The sequence below is a fragment of the Vitis vinifera genome, chromosome 5 (assembly GCF_030704535.1).
Source record: "Vitis vinifera cultivar Pinot Noir 40024 chromosome 5, ASM3070453v1".
Taxonomy (NCBI): Eukaryota; Viridiplantae; Streptophyta; class Magnoliopsida; order Vitales; family Vitaceae; genus Vitis; species Vitis vinifera.
In genome coordinates this window covers 22809034-22833176 of record NC_081809.1, presented here as the reverse complement: position 1 = coordinate 22833176, position 24143 = coordinate 22809034, and the positions used below count along the sequence as shown (strand labels likewise).

The 24143-nt window shown below is 38.8% G+C and overlaps 1 protein-coding gene across 1 annotated transcript; it reads left to right on the top strand.

The window, feature by feature from the left end:
- Window positions 1–340: 340 nt before the first annotated feature.
- Window positions 341–23763, top strand: LOC100855157 (CMP-sialic acid transporter 2). The gene is made up of 16 exons (XM_003632018.4): window positions 341–655; window positions 1657–1868; window positions 3724–3840; window positions 4267–4323; window positions 8891–8968; window positions 17636–17680; window positions 18702–18761; window positions 18877–18999; window positions 19127–19204; window positions 20487–20556; window positions 21273–21380; window positions 21617–21750; window positions 21833–21912; window positions 22449–22497; window positions 22632–22694; window positions 23201–23763. The coding sequence occupies exons 2-15, from the start codon at window positions 1701–1703 to the stop codon at window positions 22680–22682; spliced, it is 1218 nt and encodes a 405-aa protein (XP_003632066.1). The 5' UTR covers window positions 341–655; window positions 1657–1700; the 3' UTR covers window positions 22683–22694; window positions 23201–23763.
- The last annotated feature ends 380 nt before the right edge of the window (window positions 23764–24143 follow it).

Below are 24143 nucleotides of genomic sequence, written 5' to 3'. Positions count from 1 at the left end.
ACAAACTCGATATATTACTGGGCTGTGATGTATGTGAATAATAAAGAACAGTTCGTAGGGCGTGTTGTGAAATCGAAGCGAAGTAGAAATAAGAGCGAGAAACCCCGAAATAATATCACCCGAGGAGTGTCACCTGTCTGGTTTGACCTCGTATTTTCCACGCAAACTCCGCATCTCATTGGGCTGTGATGTGAATAAAAAAGGACAAACGCAGCACGGGATTGAATCACCCGCAGTATCTCACCCAACTTACTTTGAGTCCACTGCTTCCAAGGAAACTCGGTGTCTCATTGGTCCGTGACGCAAATTTAAAAGAGGGAGTGACACCGAGTGGGTGGTGTGAAACCGAAGCAAAATGGAAATATAACCGAAGCAAAATGGAAAAAGGGAGCGAGAAAGTGGAGAGAGAGAGTTGGAGGAGGCTTTAAAAACATTGCCCATAAAGCTCTCGCTCGGTGCCTCTGCATATTCCTAGCATCTCTTTCTTCTCTATTTCTCTCTCTTCACCAACTCCGATTCGCGCCCTATAAATCTCTGCTGCTCAATTCCCGAAATCTTGATTTGAGTTGCGGTTTCCGGTTGCCGGACCTGCGGATCTAGCCGGAAAATCCACTGCATACGGTGAAACTCTCCTTCGTGTTCCGGGATCGATCAGGTCAGATTCGTTTCCTGTTTTTCTATTTATTGAATGCTGTTTCTGATTGATTGGATGCGGTATTTAATTTGGAAATTCTGTGAGATTCGTTTCGGCAGCTTGATTTTGGTTTTAGAGTGGTAGGATCTGGATCTCTATGTTTGTCATGGTTTTGGTTAATGAAAGTGTATGACTTGAATTTGGTTGTTTTGAGGAGGAGATCTGGTTGAATTGTGGTTGTTTTGTGAGTTGTTCTTCGTTGAGTTTTATATTGGACTTGGTCGTTGGTTTAGTTGTTTGAGAATGTAGGAGAAGAGAGAGGAATTGAGGTTTTGAATATTGGAATTTAGGTCTTTGGGAGCTGTGGTAACGGAAATCTCCAGTCGTTTCATACTAATATGACTGCCTCGCTTAGTTGAGGTGACTTTTATTGTAAAAACACGAGGTTCAAAAGTATTGTTTTGTTTCGTTTTGCTTTCTTTTTTCCTCACATTTCTCGTGAACCAAATGGATGCTGGTGCTCAGGTCTGTTTTTTACGTTGGTAGCGTGCTTAATCTGTGGGAGTGCTGGCTTGTAAAAGAAAAAGGTTTCAAAATTATGCTAAATTTGGTTGCTGAGAAACGTAGGAAAATGAGTTAGTTCTTTCAATTTCTGGCACCCAGGGATTAAAAAATCTAGATTTGGCCGACCATATTACAACCATATTCACTTAGTTAAGGTGTTTGTGTTTTTTTTTTTTTTGACAGCCCCAATAATATAAACCATGAGATTCAAAATTCCGGTATCTTTTCTTTTCCTTAGTTTTCTTCGAAACGAAACCAGGGGATGTGTGCTAGTATTTTATGGTGTTTTTTTTTGGTAATTGGGGATCTGTGGGAATTATGGCTGATTTATGAATTTATCACATTCAGCTTATGTTGTTTCACAGAAAGAAGGGTATGGTCCATAGCTATGTATAATTTTTGGGATATAAACAGTTCTCATATGGTTTTCTTGATTCAAATGGCTGTCCTTTTTGTAGATCCAACTTTTCTATAGAGTGACAACTGGTTGGGGGGTAAAGTAATGAAGAACGGGATGATAGAATGCAGTGTCTGCCATTCTAGATTGGTATCCCCAAGTGCGAAAACTGTCTCAAGGGCTTATGATCGGCACAGGAGCAAGATATCTTCAAAGCATCGTGCCCTCAATGTCTTCTTGGTTGTTGGTGATTGTATCCTAGTTGGTTTTCAGGTAATTTTCTTTTCATGTTCTGTTTAATTGTTTGATCAAATTTCTGGTTAAAAGGAAATTTAAGAAAACTGTGATTGGCATTGAATGCATTTTTTGCATTTTAGTTTACCCGTTTGTTTCCTTCAGACTATGGTCTTTAAAGCTCATGGCAAGGGTGTTTATTAGTTTACACCTAAGCATACCTGTTTCTTCAGAAAATTACAAACATATATTCTTAAAAAAAATAAAATTCCCTTATTGAACATTGCAACTAAAACATCCAAGCGAATCCAGATATTTTGATGTGAGATTTCCTTAGGTTAATACCTACTTTGTTTTGTACTGTGTAAAAGGGAAAATGTAAAGACTACCATCAAGGAAGCAGCGGGAAGACTTGCTATTTTATGTGAATTATGCCCCTATCTCTGTTGATGGGACTAATGAGGATCTGAAAATGTGAAAAATTGATGGAAATGTGAATTTGAAAAATGATGGAAATCTATAGCAAACATGAAATTTTAATGAAATTTTGAAAGTAGTTAATAGAGACACTTGCATGCTCCAGAGTATTGTAAATAAATCTACTTATACAATAGATATTTGGTGTTTAGGGGGAAAGAGTATGTGCTTTTGGAGCATTCAAAGAGTGAAAAGTCATTTTTATGGTATAGTTAAATGGCTAGGGCAAATGCTAGGATGTGTGGTAGAGGCTCACAATCTTGGGTTTGATTACTTGGTGTTGGTTGTGGCAAGCATGGTTAGCACCTCAAGGTTTGTATCCCCATGGAAAATCCGATGGGCTCGACCATGGAAGGTTCCTTGGTTTTAATAAATCAATAAATAAATAAAGGTGATAAAAAATTTTAAACACAACCCAATCATGTAATCAAGATTATTACCAATTGTTCTATCCTCCATATTGTAAATCTATTTATTAGTAGGAAGAATAAATTTATAATTGAACTCTAAATTATAGTACATACAAAATGCATCTCTTATGTGTGTGTCTCTCTTTCTCTCTCTCTCTCTCTCTCTATGTATGTGTATGGATACACACACACACACACACATATATACATAGTTTTAAAAGGCACAAGGCACAAAAGTCTCCTATAGCTAAGGCGCAACACAAGGAGCGCACTTGAGTGAAATGAAATGCGACTTGGAATGCATATCAATTTTATAAAATATGATTCAAAATCTAATCCAATTAATAAAAAATTTAAAATTCCAAACATCTAAAAGAAGTATTCAATAAAATAGTAATGAAAGAAATTTCAAGAATAAAAGTGTTTAAAAAGGAAGAGTAAAGTTGACAAGGCACGCCTATTCAATAAGTCACATGTCTTAGCAAGCAAGGTGTTATAACTAGGGAGTGATTGCGCCTTGAGCCTAGGCATGTTTAAAACACTTCTTTTAAAACTATGTATATATATATATATATATATATATAGAGAGAGAGAGAGAGAGAGAGAGAGAGAGAGAGAGAAGACACATTGTTCTTAAGTATTTCCTTCTATGCAACATGGAAAACTTGGTGGAGATTGTAGTTGCTCTTTTGCATAGGATGCACGAGAAGCAAAGGGAGCCTCTAACTGTTTTATTTTTTATTTTTTTATGTTATATGTAGAAAATAAAATTTTAAATTGAATTTTTTTAAAGATTCCATCTGGTTGAACCATGCTTGTGTTTTACATTGATATTGTCTCTTTAGTTTTGTGTTATGTATTGCAACATACTTATCAAGATCCCAGACATATTTTTTAATAATTTTCATTCGTGTGAAAAATATTATCTTGTGTATTATGGGATACTGATTTTTATTTTTATTTTCGATCAAGGGTAATATTGATGATTTGACATTTTATTTATGCAGCCTATTTTGGTGTTTATGTCCAAGGTGGATGGAAAATTCGAGTTTAGCCCTATTAGTGTTAACTTTTTGACTGAGATTGCAAAGGTTCTATTTGCAATTGTTATGCTTTTGCTCCAGGTAAATATGACTTTTTCTTCACTGTCTAACTCAAATATCCTTAACTGAAGGGAAGATCTTGAACAAATTGAATCATTATCATTCCTTAGCTTGTTGGTTCTGCCTTGCATGGAGGTTTTAGTGTATTGTTAAAGTAGAATGGAAGTGAGTTGAGTAGCATTTCAAGAACCAAGGAATGGGTGCACCTTGGCCTAAGCACGCCTATGGCGTGTCTTTAAAAACTATGATGAGCACATGCCTTTCCAACCACCCATGCCCATGCCCACACCATTGCACATGCATAGAATTTTACTATGTATTTGACATATCAAAAAGTTGTGGATTTTGGTGAATTTATCCGAAGTTGAGAGTGTTTTATTTTTGGTGTTATATTTATTGACAAGCATAAGCTTGTTTTAATCTTGTTGAGGTTGTGGTAATTTGCAGGCTAGGCGTCAGAAAGTTGGAGAGAAGCCCCTTCTCTCAGTTTCCACATTTGTGCAGGTTCCTTTCTGATGCTACTACTTTTATGATTTAATATTTGATTTTTAGCCAATGTTTGTAATGTCTTTTGATAGGCATAGGCCAATGATAGTACTTTGTTGTCATGTTAAAGGTCTTTTTAGCTAATATCCAATAACTTGACAGTTATTAGAAAACAGGAATGCAGTTTTAGGGGGAAAAAAGGCCCATCCGAGACACCTTTCACTAAATGCAATGATCCCTAAATCTGGGTTGCCTGTTGGTGCATAACACTGCACTCTCCTGATATGAATTTCATTTTCATGATGTACACATCTTAGTATGCTTTTGTCTACTTTTATAAATGTTGATGGGCTAGATCTAGGAGATAGGTTCCTATGGGACTGAAATAGTTGTCATTTGAAGGTTTTTAACCACATTAGATAATTTTCATAATCATATTCATGGAGAGAAATATTATTCATTGGCATGTACACACTCTAGTTTTGGCTTGCTTGCTACATGCTGATATGGACTGGTGGAAATGTAGGTATTCAGCATTAGATGGACTGTGGTACAGTTGTTATGCATTGATATCTATCTGGGTATAAGATCTGTTTAATCCCAGCATCTCTGGATCCAGGGGAGAATAAATAAATAATTTTCATGTTCTCATTTTGCCTAAGGCTACTTACTATGAGTTGGGAATTTGTTTCCTTTTTCTTTGTTGGAAACAACTGGTTGTTGCATTTATGACTAATAGACATTTGAGATATATAACCCTTGCCTAAATCCTTTGTTCCATGTCCAACATGGGTATTATTTCATATTCTCTGAATAGTCACATAGGCATAGGTTCTGGGTTTTAGGGTGTAGCATGGATATGAGAGTACAATATGATTATCTCCAAAGATGGGATATGATAGTGAATATGATGTGTGTGCCGACAAAAATGGATATGATGTCTCCAATATGGTGCAAGGAGCCAATAGAGGAGTTTTCTTCTCCGTTTTTTTTAATAGGTAAAAAGGCAAATATATTAAAAGAGCTTGGAAAAGGTGCACCAAGTATACATGAAATGCACAAAAAGCACCAAAAGGCAAGCAAAGGGAAAAGAGAAACAAATCACAACACGATATAAAAATAGTGCCCTAAAGATCTAGAAAAATAGAGGGACACCCATATGATCTACTTTCAGACAAACCAAGTTTGCTATATTCTATCCGATCAAAGCCTTCATGTCGCCCTAAACTCGAGCATCAATGACCCACTTCAACAATTTCCATTATCCCTAGCCATTACCTAACACGACAACCTTCTACCAAAACAATTCAACTTCTTTAAATCCCTTTCAGGCTTTGGAGAGAAAGCATTCTTCCTCATCTACCCATCCTCTCAACCATTCACCTCATCTCTAGCTTGGATACTCAGAAACCAATTCCCATATGCTATTCCATCTCCTTTTTTTTTTTTTTTTTTGTTTTCTACTTGATTGATTATAATTCACCAAGCACTCTAACTTCTGAAGCTCCCTATCAAAGCAAGACATAGAGGATACCTTCTCTTAATACTCGAGGCCCCCACTCTACGGCCCTTTCTAGCTTCCAACTTTCTCAACAGGGATGTAAGTGCCTTCTCAAAACCACCCACTGGTAATCCTAACAACTTACTAAAGAAGACAAATCTCCTGAAAGACATATTAGATAGGCTCCCATCTCCCATCATGACCTTACTAGGCTTGCTCTTGAGGCGACCTTCTCATTGCACAATTTAGAGTCTGCACACTTGGCATCTTTGGAATAGTTCTTTGGGAAGTCCCCTCATTGGAAATCATTTGTAAAGGCAAGCAACCATTGCCCTTTCTTTCTATTGAAAGCCTCTTGTCCTTCTCCTACCACAAAACTAAGCTCTTAGTTCACACCATTGAAGCACCCCCATCTTTGAAAATAGAAGGGAAAGTCTTACCCCCAACAAAAGAATTGAATACGAGGCCTTACCTGCAACATTTCGCTTTAAACAAGAGGGCAACATCTATAGATAACACTCTTTCCTCGATGCTCTATGTTGTTGTTGAGAAGCAAAGGTCTGGGACAAGCTTTTGGACCATGCTTCCTTTACCCAACAGCAGAGGAGGCTTCTTAAAAAGGCCTCTGGGTTGGTCCACGACAATATTGCAAGAGCCTTGTACAAGAAGAGCCTGACCTAGGACAGAGAGGGGCTCTCCTCCAACTAAAGAGGAACGACTTGAAGAACACCAACCTATTGAAGTGGACTGGGATAAGTCAATAGAAGGAAGGTAAGGCTAAAGGCACTCAAGGCCTCTCAAGAAAGAGGGCTTAAGACTATGTGGCCTATCAACCCATCAAGGCCAAACAGGAGGCTTAGAGGCCTCCCCCCACCCCTATCTTATCTGACTCATCAACAACTAAATCTTTGATGTAGACAGAAAAAAGGTAGGCTTGCCACAACTTGGTCAACACACAAAGACTTAGTGGGCGACACCAACCTTTTTACATGCCTCCCAACCTCTACCCCCACACTCCATCCTCTGTGTGGCCTCTCCTCGCAGTCATCCTTGACCTCCAACACCCTGTGATCCTCCTTTAAGAACGCCAATGACACCCATTGTGGGATCTCCCACCATAACTAAATGATGTAGACCAAATACCCTACCACCACCTATAGGATCCCGAGGACACCCTCCTCTTGTTGGAACTGACTAGAATTTTAACCCACTATAAATGGCATCTCTCTATTGTATCCACAACCATAGCCACAAAACCGTCGCAAGCATCATCCATCGTCTTAAAGAAGTCCTTTCTCCACAAGTGTAATGGCAACCCAATCACTCTCACCCAAATTTCTTTTGCACAAGCCCTTTCCTTGAAACAACCAACTTTTGGGCTCCACTACTCCATCTACAATCTCTTCCTTCAAAAAAGCATAAACCCAAATGCCACACCCTTTCGACATTATTAGCATTCTCAAAATCAGACAAAATGAGGGCACTACTCATCAACACCAAATGAAGATTTCCATTTAACTTCCTATTAATACTAGCCCATGATTTCAAAGAAACTAACTCCATAACCTCATATGTAGAATCTCCCCATCTATTTATCAAAAAAAAAAAAATATGTAGAATCTCCCCATCTACTCACCAAACAATGCTCCAAATGCTCCAGATTGTTCTTTAAATCCTCCCTCCCAAAGTGGATCCAAACCTCACCCACTCCCCCATTGCCTCTGGATGCCACATTTGCATAAGGAGCATCTTCGCTAGGGGTTTCCTTTGTACACTCCCTTAGCTGACGAACATCCCCTTGGGGCACCTTCATAGGTCTAGGCACTGGAACAACATTGATAACCCTCAATTTGCTTGCTAGGATCTTCCATCCCCCCTACCTTGTGGAAAGATTAAGAAGAATCTCTTCCCCTCTACAAACAAAACAGAACACTACAAGAAACTACCTGCATTATTGCTTTGAAGCTCTAACTTGAAAACTCTCCCCCTCTTCTTTCCACTCCATCCTGAAAGGATTTTGGGTAAAATTTCCACAACAAAGTTCATCCCCCTCCAACAACATAGCAAGGCCTCTCTTGCTAAATCTGATCCAAGAGGAAAGACCTTGTCTCCTCTCCACAGTCAGAACAACTTCCTTATCTTTAACCATCTCCTTTGAAATATTAAAGGATTTTGAATCTACCTTGAACCAGCACTCTTCCCCCATTTCTGCAGGAGATCCGATTTTTGCACTACATCCATTTTCATGCTAAAATTTAAAAAGTGGGAATTAGTTGGATGAAGATAGATTCAGCATTATACTTGTGAGTTCTTGATGAAGTTGAGTTCCATGTGAAGGAAGTTGCTGAGATAATTTTTTTTTGTATCTTGGGTTTGGGGATTGTCTCCTCTATCATTTTTTTTTTTTTTTTTAAACTTTCCTTGAATTCTATTTAGAAGGACAAAGACATGGGTGTTAGTATCTAACATGAGGCATGGTGATTGACTGGATGTTTTCACAAAGTTGTTTCTCAGGCTTTATGCTTGGCTCCTAAAATTATTTTGTCCTACAAATTTTTGGTCACCCAGGCCCCTTACCAAGGCTGCTGGAAAATTGACTTTCACAAAAAATACTGCAATATTTCATCTAGAACTTGTTACATATAATCCATAATCTCTCAAATGTTTTAATAGACAGCTTGATTATTAACTAAGTTCAGGGTTTTTGTGTTTTGCATTCCATGATGTTTTCATATCTTAGATTTGGATTACTTTTTTCCCATTGGGGCTGCTTGCCACATTGGAAATCCTAGGTTATTGTTTATGTGCTTGTAACATTTTGTGTGGACTTGTTTAAGATTTAAATATTTTTTTAAGAAGCTAAATAGTTTCATTATATGGTTTTATTGGTTCTCAATACTGATGAGTTTTGACTTAATCCCTTGAAAACCAATTATTATTATATTAATTCATTTATTTTCTTTGCTTTCTTCTATGAGTTTTATGTTGTATAAATTGTAAGTTAAGTTCCTGCAAAATTTATAGTTGGGTCTGCAACTGATGGCCTTTAATCCCATAGATATATATTTTTTTCTTTTTCCGCAGGCAGCCCGCAACAATGTGCTTCTTGCTGTTCCAGCACTTCTATATGCTATCAATAACTACCTTAAGTTCATCATGCAGGTATAATTCCTTTAAAAGGTCGTTTTGCATATTTTTATGCTTGTGATGTGTGTATAACATAGTGTGCAATCTTAATGAATTGTAAGAGTGGCTACTTGGTTTGTGATTCGGCAATTTCAGCCTGTGGCCATGCTAGCATGTCTGGGATGGTTTTGAAGGCTGTTTTTGGGTGCTTTGCTAGAAGGTTACTCAAAGCTAGAAATTGTGGTTTAAAGTGTAGACCTCCTAGAGAAGTGTTATACTAGATGCTTAATCAGGGTTGTACATTGTGGTTCAGAATATAGGTCGGTGCCAAGTCATATTGCCTGAAACATATAAATGTTGATTGGGCCTTTCTAGATTTATAATCTAATGCTCAAATTCTATAAATAGAAATTCTAGTAATTGTCTCAAATACTGATATGATGTGCTTCAAGTTATTGTGATGTATCACTGACATATATGGTGATGCATATTGATGCTTGTTTCTTGCAGTAGTAAGATTATATAACTTCTAATCTGATAAAGAAAGATTTGTATAACTCAAAAGATAAAAAGAACAAATTAACAATTTGAGTTCTGTAGAATTGAAAATCACTTCTACTAAAAAAATTTGATGTGATCTTCAATTATGGCATAAGTTAATTGACCGAATAACAGATTAGAGATGCTTTTCATGGGAAAGATTGTATTTGTGGTATTAATTATGGAAATTCTGGTATCAATTTGTTATTTCAAAACCTTCCTTTGAGAATAATACGGAAGATTGAATATACAATATCAAAATCTCATGTAATGGAGTGATACAATGACATGGTCTGGTAAAAAATAAAAGTGTGGTAAATCTCAAGTAATGGAGCAATGCATTGCAATAGAAGTGTTAGCACATGTGCTGATCTTTTTATCCTATTACATGTAAAATACTGGTAAATCTCAAATAATGGAGTGATGCAATGCAATAGAAGTGCTAGCACATGTGCTGAACCTTTTATCTTATTACATGTAAAATTCCATATATTTTACTCATTTTATGATCCGCTGTGCCTCTTTTTTACATTATTGGTTTTCATATGCATTATTTTTGCATAATGCAATTTATCAGCAAATACCTAGCAGTATTAATGACAAGAAATTCTATCAATGCCCACAAATACCGTGAATGACATTGAAATTTGAAGCTATACAAATGCATGTCTACACTTTCGTTACTGCTGAATGGCAACTGTTTACTCAGAATATTTGTTAGGAGAATGTCTTATCACATAAAATACACTTAAATACACTTTCTAAGGATTTTACTTTAAATGTAATTGTACAACTTGATGCTGTACCTAGAATGGAGAAAAGGCAGGACATGAATTGAAATAGCGACAAAGAACAAAAGGAATGGCATGTGAATCAGCCAATGCCAATGATAATTCATGAATTGATTCGTATGAATAAAAAAATTCATATTTCATGTGAAATGGGGCAAAAAATAGAAATAAAAGAGTTGAGCCACTTGTCATCTTGGTTGTAGTAGTAGGGTAATTTGTTATGTGTAGTTTCTTATAAATGCCTTCAGGTGAGTGCTTGGCCTGCATATGAGCCAGTATTAAGCCAATGTCTATAAATTTAGTGAAGCATTAACATCAGCTTGTTCCTTGTAACTTCCATTACTGCATGTGAATTTTTCATCGTAAACCATCATGGATCTCCCTTTTCTAACTAGCAGAGCATTCTGTCTCTCCACATGGTTTTCCATCTGTAAGCAATGGAACTGGAATTGTTGTTTGCATTGTTCAACCTGTAACTGTCACAAATGGGGTAGTTTGTTCATTGAATTATCATAACTTACTAAGTATTTTTTTCCAAGTAGTAACATGGACAACCACTTGCAATGTAGAGATCACCCTGCCTCTGATTAACCTCATATTGGTCTGTCTATTTGTGGATAGAAATATGATGAGAGATTGTGTTTGATATTCAACAGCTTCCATAATCTTCAACAAGAATAGCTTGTAAATTTACAGAAAAAGTAGTCGTAGGTAATTCATTTAAGTGTGCTAATTCTTTAAAGAAAATTTTGGCTTCATATATTAAATGAAAAACATATTAACCTAGTTTCAAGTCTGGAGAAGATTTTTTTTTTTTGATAGATAACTCAAAATATTAAAGGGCAAAAGCCACCGAGCATACAGGACGTATACAAATCAGCCTCAAAATGAGAGCACAAAAAACAAGCACCCTTACCCTCCCTTAAGTGGCCGCTAGCCACTCCAAAAAACCTAAGAGTGAAGAGGACTCCTCTCCAATATACACCCTAGCCCAACTCCACAAGGTACAAACAAAAGAATTTTTGAGTTTCTGTATATTTAACACCCCTCCCTTGAAAGCTAACCTATTCCTTTCCTTCCATACCGTCCAAAAAATACACAACGGGATAGAATTCCAAATTTTTTTCCTCTTTTTCCCCACAAAGGGACCCCTCCAACTGAATAACGCCTCCTTCACCAACTCTGGGAACACCCACTGAACCCCCACAAGGGCAAAGACGATTTCCCATAAAGCCCTTACCACTATACAATGTAAAAGAATGTGATTTACACTCTCCTCTTCACAACCACACAAAAAACATCGGTTAGGAAGCTGCCAACCCCGTTTTTGAAGCCTATCCAAGGTGAGAATCTTCCCCCACGCGGCTTCCCAAGCAAAAAAAGCCGCTTTGGTTGGGACCTTGTCCACCCAAACGCCTCTATACGGAAAGTCGCAAGCATTGATACCAACCAGCCCGTTGTAGGCATCCTTCACCCCATACTTCCCATGACCCTCCCCTTTCCAAAGCACCATGTCCTCCTCTAAAGATAACTTGAAGTCCCTGAGCATAAAGCAATCCTCTAATCAAGTCCAGCTCCCAATCATTGAAGTCTCTATGAAATCTAAGATTCCACCCTCCTGGACCACTGCTATGATCCCACATCTCATAAACCATTGCATTCCTGTTGACCGCCATCTCATAAAGCTGGGGAAAAGAATGGGACAGCCTCTCATTCCTACACCACTGGTCAGACCAGAATTTTACTCTGGTCCCTTTCCCTATCTTAAACTTTATATTCTCCCAACACCACTTAGCTTCCTTCATAATCTCCTTCCATACCCCCACTCCATAAGTACCACGGGCTTCTTTAGTTCTCCACCCAAACTCTTCCTGACCATATTTCACCCCAATCATTAACCTCCAGAGATTATCCTTTTCAACGGCAAATCTCCAAACCCATTTTCCCAACAAAGCTTTGTTCAGGGAGTCAATCTTCCGAATGCCAAGGCCACCCTTCTCCCTTTGAGTACACACCACCTTCTAATTAATTAAATGGACCTTCCTCTCCAAGCTGCTCCCTCCCCAAAGAAAGTCTCTTTGTAATTTTTTGAGTCTATTTACAACACTCTTCGGCATTCGAAAAAGGGACATATTGTAAATAGGAAGGCTGGCCATAGTACACTTGATTAAGGCGATACGCCCTCCCTTCGAAATATACTGTCTTTTCCACTGGGCTAATCTCTTTCTCATTCTCTCTTCCACCCCATCCCAAATGGAGACAGCTTTGTGATGAGCTTCAAGGGGCAGCCCTAAGTAAACAGTGGGCAGCAATCCCACTTTCCAACCAAGTTCCACAGCCATCTCCTCAATATCTTCCACCTCACCAACTGGAATTAAAACGCTTTTATCAAGATTAATTCTAAGACCGGAAGCTGCCTCAAACCAAGCCAAAATCCAGCTTAGAGCGGGCAATTGCTCTTTGCTAGCTTCACAAAAGATGATCGTGTCATCAGCAAAGAGCAGGTGGGAAACTATCATCTCCTCTTCCCCTCTCCCCCGAATTCTGCAACCCGACAAGAAACCCCCATCAACCGCCCTTCTAATTAGATTACTAAGAACTTCCATCCCCAACACAAAAAGATATGGGGAGAGGGGATCTCCTTGTCTTAGCCCCTTAGAATTCGAGAAGAAACCAGCCGACACCCCATTGATCATGACTGAAAATTTGGCGGTTGAGATGCACCACCAAATCCACTCCAGCCACCGCGACCCAAAACCCATTTTAACCAGAACTTTCATGAGAAAGTTCCAATTAATGTTGTCATAGGCTTTCTCAATGTCCAATTTACAGATCAGCCCTTTCTCGTTTCTCTTATGCCAGAAATCGATTACCTCATTGGCAATAAGAGACGCATCCAAGATCTGTTTGCCCCTCACAAAGGCGTTTTGGTCCCCGGACACCACCTTATCTAACACCTTCTTTATTCGCGAACACCTTAGCCAAAAGCTTGTACAAACCCCCTAACAAGCTGATTGGCCGGAAATCACCCAAGTCTTCCGCCCCTCCTTTCTTAGGAATGAGGACTATAAAGGTGGAATTAAGACTTTTGGCAAAAGAGCACTGGTCATAGAATTCTCTAAACAATTCCATAATCTCCTCCTTCACTAACTCCCAGCTTGATTGCCAAAAAGCAATTGTAAACCCGTCCGGGCCCGGAGCTTTATCCCCATTCATTCCCATTAAGGCTGCGTAAATTTCATCTTCAGTAAATTGCACCTCTAGAATTTCAGCTTCACTGGAACTTAGACGTTTAAAGTGCAGCCCCTCAATATCCGCCCTCTAGCCTGGTTCTTCTGAAAGCACCTGCTGAAAAGCACTCACTATTTCCTCCCTCATCTCCTGCTCCTTAGTCATCCAAACTCCATTAATTTTTACTCTATCCAGAGAGTTATTCCTTCGGTGAGCATTAGCCATTCTATGGAAGAAACCAGTGTTTCTATCTCCCTCCTTAAGCCACAATTCCCTTGACAGTTGTCTCCAATGGGTCTCCTCCAATAAGACCCATTTTTTAAAGGAATCCTTGGCTTCTTTTTTCAGTTCAGTTTCACCTTCAGACAAGCTCCTTTCCCTTTCCACCCTGTCCCAAAACTCCACTTGTTGCAGGGCTGAGTTCTTGTTAGCTTCCAGCCTACCAAACACCTCTCTATTCCACACTTTAATCTTTTGCTTCAGCACTTTCATTTTAGTGGCTAGTCTGACACTGGCCCTCCCTCTCACCTCAACTCCCTGCCACCAGCCCTAAGAAGATCCGTGAAGCCATCAGCTTTAAGCCACATATTTTCAAACCTAAACGGGGACGGACCTCTCCTTAACCCTCCCCCCATCAGCACAATAGGAAAATGATCTGAGGTAGGTCTGGGCAGCCTACATTGCACGACCTCATTGAAGTGGTCAAACCAACTCTGGGTCACCAGGAACCTATCCAATCTGGCCCACGCCTGATTATTCCTCCTCCCACTCCAAGTAAGCACCCCTCCTTGTAATGGAAGATCAATGAGTTCTAACTCATCAACAACTTGAGCAAACCTTCTCATTGCACTCGTTAGTCTCCCCTGATTGCTTCTTTCCCTCAGTGACGGGGTAATATTGAAGTCACCCCCTATACACCATGGATCCTCCCAAATGCCTCGGATTGCTCCTATCTCCTCCCACATCCACTCCCTGTCCTCTTTAGAAAATGGCCCATAAACCCCAGTAAACATCCAGACTAGTCCGTCTTCCACATTCCTTATTTTACAAGAAATTGAGAAGCTCCCCACTTCCATTTCCATTACTTCCAAGGTTCTCTTATCCCAGTAGATCAGTATCCCTCCCGCGGACCCCTAAGCATCCAGAGTACCCCAATTAAGAAACCTGCCAGTGCCTAAGCTTCTCACCAGCCCCTCTGTCATTGCCTGAATCTTGGTCTCTTGGAGACAGAACAGATCCACTCTTTGACTCCTGATCATGGCCTTAATCACCTTTCTTTTTGAGCTATCGTTAGCTCCCCGAACATTCCAACTCAAGATTCTAAGCTTCATTTGACCACCATAATCTGACACCCTCCTACTTTCATTCCACTCTTCTGCTTCTTCCCCCCCTCATAGTTAATAGAGCATTCCAGCCTTTTCAATTCTCCAAACTTGGATTTTTCTAGTAGGTTTTTGCTATGGACTTTTTCCCTTCTCTTTCGGATTTTAATCAGAAACTCCAAAATTTCTTTCTCCAGACCTTCTGTTGAAAATCCCAAGAACTTACTAAATTTGGCCAACTCACTTTCCCCCCAACTTTCCTCCTCCCATCCCTTTCCGTCTTGTGGCATAGGTTGGGCTAACCTCAACTCCTTGCCACTGCTATCCATGCAGTCGCTTGGGCCCTCCCTCAAATCCCAGCGGCAAGCACTCTCCTCTTCAGGGGGTCCCAAGGGGAGAAGCATACGTAAGGGAGTTTCTCTCAGGTGGGTTACCCTATCATCCCCAGAAATGTCGCAAAAGTCCCCCAACGGGGTCCGACCAAAAAAGAAGAGAGAAGAAGGAGAAAGTCCAGATGCCATCAAGCCACAAGGGGTAGGAACACACCCGTACCTCGACGCTTCTTCAATTAGGGCGCAATTGGTCCTTGACTTCTCCGCGAGAAAGGGCTCCATTTCAGCTTGCCTCCGCCTGTCATCATAGTCCTAGAAAGGGAAGCCTTCGGCATCTGACTCCCTCAGCTGACTTGGGCCAGCCCACACAAGAGGCAGAGCCACTCCAGAGCAGCCCACCAAGGACTGGGTAGGACCATGACAATCTTCCTTCCCAATTAGCCCACTCGACTTGATGGACTTCACTGGCTTAAGGCCCACTAAGGATGAAGGTCCTTCAGATGACGAAGCCCCACTAGAAAGCGGCCCGGCCTTAGGCGAAGAATCGAGCCCAACGGGCCCAACACCCAAGCCAAGGCCTCGAGGAGGCCCAGTAGGGCCAAGCATCCCAAACAAGCCTTCTTGGTTCCCCAGAGCCGGCCCAATTGGGCCTCGGGACCGAGCCTAAAGGGACCCCGGCCCACCTGTCTGCTCCCTCATCCCATCAGTAGACTGCAGGTGGGTCTCAAGCCCCGCGCCTTCCACCACTTCCCCCACGCGCTTACCCGCGCGTGTAGCGACATCACCCTCAACCTCTCCTACATCACCGCTGTTCTTTCCCCTCCTTTCTGCCGGCTGCACTCTCATTACCGGCCTTACCTCCCACCATAGGACAAGCGAGTAACACACCCCTTCGACCCCAATTTCTAGCATACTAGGGAGCTCCTCGTCGGATAGTTTCACCAGGATTCTTGCCCATTGCAACTCTTCCAGCCTCTTCGTCTGAGAATCAATCGCTAAGAACCCCCCGCATTTCTCCCCTACCTTTCTAAGGATGTCCCGATCCCATAACGAGATGGGAAGCCCCACAATTCTCACCCAGGCCTTATTCTTCTCCTCGCCTTCTAACAGACACCCTATCCTAGGGTTCCACTTCTCTATTCGCAGCAATGTCTTCCCTACCAAAATCCCCCCCATATTTAAGGCTCTTTCGGCTTCAGCACTCATCTCAAACTCTAACAACACCTTACCCCTTTCCAACTTAGCCAAACCTAAATTGCCCCTCAACCCCCACACTCGAGCCATTTGGTTCCCCCAACTCCTCAAATCCTCCCCCTTTGCTGACTTCGGATCCCACAATCCAACAATGCACTGATCCAACCTTTTTAGGTTTCGGCATAGGTCCTTGTGGCTTACTTCTACCCTAGCCACTGACCTGCCATTGTGTTTTTGTCCCTTCACCACTTCCGCGTAGCTACTCCCCACACATGGCGCCACCGGCATCTTTTCCTCCTTCTGACACTCCTTCCTCTCCGTTGAAACGACCAGCGCCTTAAGAGTCTCCAACATCGCAATCCAGCCCCCTTTCCCTCCATTTCCTTTGGGGATAAAAATATTAAACCTCTTCTTCTCCCGATCCTCTACACCCAGACGGATGAAGCTTCCTCCCTTATTCTCATCCCGCAACAGTGAAAAGATCCTCCCTCTCTCCCTCCAATTTCTCACCCATCTGCCTATTCGTGTATCCTCAATACACAAAGCCAACCCTTCCACAAAAAACCCTAGAATATCCGGCCCCATCTTAATCCACGAGGAAACCCCTCTTTTCCTTTCCTCAATGAAGACTTGCATTTTGCCTTTTTTTCTCTCAACCTCGATCTCGAAAGTCTTCGACTCCACCTCGAAGCTTCTCTTCCACCGGCTGGAACGAGCTTCTAGGCCACTGAAATCATTCTCACCATCGCTCGCGCACAGATCCGCTCGTTCTCCTCCCTTACTCACACTCACTCTCTCTACCGCCCTCTCTCTCTCTCTCTCCTCCATCTTCAAGTCTGGAGAAGATTGTTAATTTTATTCTGCTTGTTCCAAATGTGGAGAAGAGTGTTATTCTCTCTCTCTCTCTCTCTCTCTCTCCCCTCTCCTCTCCTCTCCTCTCTTTTCCCTTTGTTCTATTTATACAGTACAAGTATGGTTTGATATGTATTTTTCTCACAATAAATTGTTCTATGATATTTTTATTATTTAAGACAGTTTCTGTAGACTAGTAATTGATTTAGTGAAAATAGTATCATGTATCACATGTATGTTGTGCAAATGACTAGTTGCCTGTCATCTAAGCTAACAGTAGGGTCCATCACCCTGGCTCACAGACATTTATACATTTATATTTCTGCTGGTTTATCATACAAAAGTTCATTGAGCCATTTTCTTATTGGATGTTGAATCTCATTGATATTGGGGTGCTAAATGTTTGATCAAATGATTTAATTATAAGTACTTCCTGTGCAGCTTTATTTTAATCCCGCAACTGTGAAGATGCTTAGCAATCTGAAGGTATTTTGTTGTTTACTACTTCTATGTTGGATTTTCAAATCATGATAACTCTATAATCATATTTTTAACTTACTTTTACATATAAAAATGCTTTGGTTAAAGTTGTCATAAGCTTCTTTTTTGGATTTTATTTCTTTTTTTTGGTCTATTTGTTTCGATATTATGTTGTGACTATATGGAAGGGTGTAAGTTTGTGCCTGTATATTCATCAGTTTTTGAACTTAGATATACCTTTCCATGTAAATGTTCTCACATTTATCCTTCCAAGCCATTTCTCTCTCACTTTTAAGTATTTCTGGTAAAAAAAAGAAAAAAATTAGATTTTCATTTCCTTGTGCTTCTTGTTTTCTTGAAGCTTTGATAAGAGCTGATGTTCATCTTCAAGACAAATTCTGGGTGATGGTTTTAGAAAATTAATATAAATTTCCCTTTAAACAACAGTCAGTGATCTTCTGGACTTGATATAGTTTCAGAACTGTTGAGTTACATCTGTATTGAATGTAAGTGCTGGTTCAAGCAATCTAATTGCCTACTATGGAAGGGCTTGCCCTTGTCAAACACAACAAGTGAAAGATTTTAAGGTTTTTTTCCAGCTTAACTGAGTTCACCGTTTCCATTACCTCTTTTCTTTTTTGATAGATATTTTTCCCCATCGGGACTTGAACTTGAAACCACCCACATCCCCATACCAACCCCTGGCCACGTGATCCAGGCCTCAAGGGCAGAGTTTTCATAATCTCCCTTAATTTTTAAACTATTACTCATGGACAATCTAAAGGACACTACAGTAGGTATTAATGTTTGATGCAGATACAGCATGCACTTGAAAAAAAATGTAACTGCAATCCAGGTGTTGACACCCTAAGAAGTGTTGGGACGTGGTTGTATGGCTGTTTTAATGAACAAGACGAAAATGTTGATATCATAGTGCGGTCATTACTTAGCTTACAATATAGAGTATACTTGTCTCAAATGATTAATTTCTAGCCTTAAATTTTTATTGTGAGCCATGAAAATGCAGGTTTTGGTAATTGCTGTTTTGTTGAAGATGATTATGAGACGGCGTTTTTCCACGATTCAGGTTAGTTCCATAATAGAGAACTATTTGATGTGAACTCTTTTGATGATCACACATGAGCGACTTTTATGTTGCTTTACCATGGTTTGTGCGATGCTGATTCATTATCTTGTTATAGTGGGAAGCTCTTGCTCTGTTGCTCATCGGGATTAGTGTTAATCAGATGCGTTCTCTACCTGAGGGTACCACTGCTTTAGGCCTTCCAGTGGCTACGGGCGCATATCTTTATACATTGATCTTTGTAAGTGATTGTCTGTTGTTTCTTAGATAGCATTAAACTATTGAGCTAGTGGTTATTCTAGCAGCTTGGCTTTAAATGAGTCTTTGGTTACTGTTTATGGTGGAAACTTACATAATTTCATGTTCAGGTAACTGTTCCGTCTTTGGCCTCAGTCTACAATGAGTATGCACTGAAGAGCCAATATGATACAAGCATTTATCTTCAGGTGATCAATAGCATTAACTGGGTTTTGGAATATATATATATATATATTTTTTTTTTTTGTGTCAATTTGTGTAATTTAGATGACTTTTTTTTTTTTTTTTTTCAATTTCCATGATATCTAAAAACTATCCTACAGTTTATATGAAAGTATTTTCTTGTTTTGATCATCATTGTGTTTCTGATTTATATTGGAAGAACTACATTTGAAGCTTTTCTGGGTGCATTCATTTACTTGTACATAAACTTTGATACCCAGATTTTTCACCTTCACCCATCATACCCATGTCGATATGACATGACAAGAGCATGGTTGTGGAATGCTTGTCAGATACTCCTATTTATCTTAAGATATTGACTATTTTGATTTTTTTTTTCCTTTTCAAAAATAGGGATAAAAGAGAAAAAAAAGAGTGAGGTTTTTCTATCAAGGGTATAGGGATAAAAGAGAAAAAAAAGGGTGAGGTTTTTCTATCAAGGATATCTTATTCGTTGCTTCTAATTGCCTTTTATTTTCTGCGGGTATGGGAACCTTATTGGGTACACCTATTTTTCTTAAGATTGATTATTTTGATTCTTTTCTTTTTTAAGAAAAGAGATTGATTTTTTTAATCAAGGATATGTTATTTTTTGTTTATAAATGACTTCTAATTAATTTTTTTTCTATAGTATGTTATATCCAAGTACCATTTGAGATTATTTTCAGCTGAGTGTTCATATTCTAAAATTTGAGATGTGAACTGTAACATAGTGCATAACTGCATGCTCTGGGATGAACACTGAAAATGTTGCAATATGAGATAATTTTTTTCTTTTTAGCCTTGATTGCTCACATGACTGTTGCAAGTCTCTTCACTTTGGGTATTGAAAAGAAGCCCATCAAAAAAAAAAAAAAAATGGTATTGAAAAAGAAGGAATCATAAAACATCTTTAGGAATTCTTTTGAGTAATATTTTGTGGTCATCTAGAAGGAAAGAAATTGTCAGCTTTTTCAAAGGTGATGTTCATTGGACTTTGTGGTTCCATCCTGGTGGTTCAGTTAATTGATCTCAAGGCACTTCTCCAATGAATGATCAATGATGAATGACTCAGAATCTGTAGCATTCTCTAAATATAAATTATAAAATTCCCTTATCCATTTTCGTTTTCATATATGTTTTCTTGAGGTAGAAGTTTCAAGTGCTTTGAATGTATTGGGTGGGGGTGGTGAAGGAAGAGAATCCAACTTCAGCAGCAAGTGATCTAACCTCTGAATTTTGACATACCATTGTTTGGTTTTTTTGCAGAACTTATTTTTATATGGGTATGGTGCTATATTCAACTTTCTTGGAATTGTGGGAACTGCCGTTGTCAAAGGTATTGGCATGAATATCTGTTTCTCAGTCCTGTTAGGACGTTGGTATTATATAGGAGATAATGGTTTTGATTTATTCTTATAAAAAATAATGATGACGATGACCATGCTTTGTTGTGGTATTGTTAAGTGTTTTAGAGAGAATACAGTCTCCTGCAATTGTTCTATTATCATTGTTTCTGCTGTTGTTGTTATGTGTTAAATTTTATCTTGTTTGGTTCAGTTGTCACACAAATTTGTTTACAAACAATCCATTTCTAATTCCATTAACCAAATGTTTGGTAGCAGCTTCCTTCTTCGCCAATCCCAGTTGGTTGCTAGATTTGCAAATTAGATGGAATAGTTGGGGCAAATGGATGCCTCTTAGAAGTTGAAATGAGGCTTTATTTGTAAATTCTATTTGCAAATCTATCAGGAGAAAGAGGCAACTAAATATTAACCATTACCATGAATATCTATGAAAAAATTGCATTGCTTGAATTTTATGAAATTCTTAAACTCTATGGCATTAGTTGAGGTGTGATGGCATCCATTTTCTTCTATGGCCCATTGATGATGGATTCGTAGCTCTAAATGCCTCTGTAAGATGTGGGAGGCCCATTCACCCACATTTACCCTCAGCATATGGTTTTATTTTTATTTTTATTTTTTATGAGATGTTTTGAATCAAACCAAGAACTGTAGTAGCCTGATAAAATGATTATCTTGATTGTTTCAGGTCCCAGTAGCTTTGACATCCTGCATGGACATTCAAAGGCTACCATGCTTCTGATATTTAACAATGCGGCACAAGGAATTTTGTCCTCTTTTTTCTTTAAATATGCTGGTTAGTTTGTTCTTAATCTTTCAAATTTTGTTTTTTACACCGAGTATCTTGGCTTGGGATCTCATGCAAACCTCTTCATGGTTTAATTCATTAAGAAGAGAATTTGCTACCTTAGCTTGTCGGGAAACAGTCAAAATTATTTAATGTTGTCTGATTATCATCTTTTGCTTTATTCAGGAGTACACAGTAATTTGTTTTGTGCTTTATTACTCAAATGCTTCATTTGTTGTGTTCAGATACAATTTTGAAGAAGTATTCGTCAACTGTAGCCACCATCTTTACAGGCATAGCATCTGCTGCAATGTTTGGTCATACACTGACCATTAACTTTATTTTAGGAATTTCTATTGTGTTTATCTCTATGCACCAGGTACCCAAAGAGCAGAAATATTCTTTTTTATTGTTTACCATTTTGTTTTGGCACCTACCTCATGCGTCATTTTTCTCTTCAGTTCTTTTCACCTCTTTCGAAAGTCAAAGATGAGGAACAAAATGGGAAGCTGGAGGTAATGGACATTCAGGGTGACCACAGGTATATTATTGCTCCTTCTGCTTATTTCTTGATATTCCTCTATTCTAGAGGATAGTTTTAGTGAGACGCTCTCTTCAGTAGGGAGTTCAGAGCAACCCCTCCTTGCTGGTGTTTAATTCTTTCTTGCTGGGTAAATTAAGACCTGGAGTATGCAATTGTCTCTCATCTTGTACACTTAAGCACAATACAAGAAAATGTCCTAGCTAGAATATGCAAATGAGCCTGATTTAAGTTGGTACCATACAAAATAATGAAAGTTTTTATTTCTGAACGGTTGGAAGGCTATAAATTTCAAGGGATAAAAGTCCTTTCTTTGCGTGGATGATTTCCTTTATGAACTGGTTATTTTTTGTACGTCTCATGGTTGCTCACTATAAATACTCTGCTATGCGGGACTGCTGTCAGCAGCTTTCTTGAAACAAGTTTGGTAGTTTCCCTGTTCCACTGTTTGTCTTAGGGGTTACAAAATTGTTTTCCCAAAATTAGAGTAATTTTACATCCCACATTTAATCATAAATATATGATTTCCTTCACAGGTTGAAGGATTCATCTTTCATAAATATGGCGGCAGGAGCAAATGAAGAAGTAAGTTTTTTTTTTTTTCCCTTAAATAAAGTGGGATTATTTGGTCTCTTCACTTTTAGATGGAGTATTATGTTTCTTTCCCTCCACCTACAGAAACTGATAGTTTTTCCTTCCTAATTTACTATTTTTTCCAGGCTAGTCATCGCGTAGGATCTGATGAAAGACAACCACTTCTTCCTACCTAAAGTCACTTGGTGGTATGTTACTGCATGTTTATTATTTTGTTGATAGTGGTCTCTTTCTTGCATCTGCTCTAGCCCCATGTCTTGAAAATCAATAGAATATTATCATTGAGAAAGAAATAGTCTTAATTCCAATCAATAAATAGTACTGTAATACAAAAAATCAAACATCTAAAAGTCTCCAACCGCACACCTGTGCTTTTGTCACCCAACTTGGATCCAATGGAGCACATCATCCAGAATCTCTCTCTATATGGATGGCATTCAAGCCAAGTTAATTGCATATTTTGAATGATTATTACTTAAAAACACGACATTAGAAAATGAGATCGTAGATTTGGATAGAGGTGTAGCATGTAAAACATGTCAAAATGATGTATAAATATCATTTATAATTGCTTTCAGATATGGAACATTTCTCTCTTATTTGTTGTATGATATTAATAGGCATTTTTTTTTCCGTGCTAATCTGATACCTTTGAACATGCAAAAAGCTATATAATCTGAAACTTTTGTTGCAGGTAATTTCTTCAAATGAATTCTTTTGGCTGGACTTATTGGACAGTACAGGAGATAAGCCAGCTCTCAGAATCAGTCAATAAAATAAAATCTAAAGTGAAATTAAATTCTTTGCCATTTTCTTGGATCACTATCCTGCTTCTTGGGATTCCAACATTCGGTTTATAGAGAGCCTTTTGTGAAATCTGGAGTATAGATGCTGGTGACCAACCCGGTTTCTGGTGGAAGAGGTTTAGATAGAGAATAGCAATGTGGGTGTGTTCAAGCTCAGTTATCTGCTTCACCGCATGCCATGAACATGCCAATGTTGTGGTAGTTGGGGTATATGTATTTTTTATCTTAGACCAGTTAATAGATTAGTATTTTTATTTTATCCTTTTTTTTTCTTTCTTTTTTTCCTGATTCGAATGTCATATTTTTGATAAAGTATTCCCATAATGGATTAGAGTTTTGATGTTTGAGTGGGATTTGTTGCTTAAGCTTTGAGATCAGTGCCACAGAAAAAAAGAGGAAAAAAGTTAAACCATATTCTTGATTTATATGGAAACTTTTATTTTTAAGCGTACTGGTATGGAGTTACTATGTAACATTTCTCTCATATGGAGCAGGGATGTTTGATTTTTGGCAGGATAAGTTAAAATTTTGATTCAGGTGATGGCTACCAGGAACAAAAGCACTTTTTAAATGCAAAAAAATTAGCAAAAATAGGGAAGGGAGTTCTGCTTTTATGAACAAGCTTTAGAAATTTAAAAAGAAAGAAAAATTAATAAAATTATTGAGCCCATGCTCCATTACAATGATAGATCATGCTTGTGCTTTTATTTGATTTTTTTGTCTCCCCAAATAATTTATCTATTCAACCATAATTGGAAAAAAAACCCGCTACTAGCATTGGTCGGGGATTTGGGCATAATGAAGCGTAGAATGCTAATTTGTCAATGTTGA

Excerpts from the sequence above, each read along its gene's own strand:
- LOC100855157 (XM_003632018.4), top strand. The coding sequence starts at position 1,701 with ATGAAGAACGGGATGATAGAATGCAGTGTCTGCCATTCTAGATTGGTA. Across the intron at positions 3,841-4,266 it reads TTGTTATGCTTTTGCTCCAG|GCTAGGCGTCAGAAAGTTGG; the intron begins GTAAATATGACT and ends GGTAATTTGCAG. Across the intron at positions 21,913-22,448 it reads GACATTCAGGGTGACCACAG|GTTGAAGGATTCATCTTTCA; the intron begins GTATATTATTGC and ends TTTCCTTCACAG.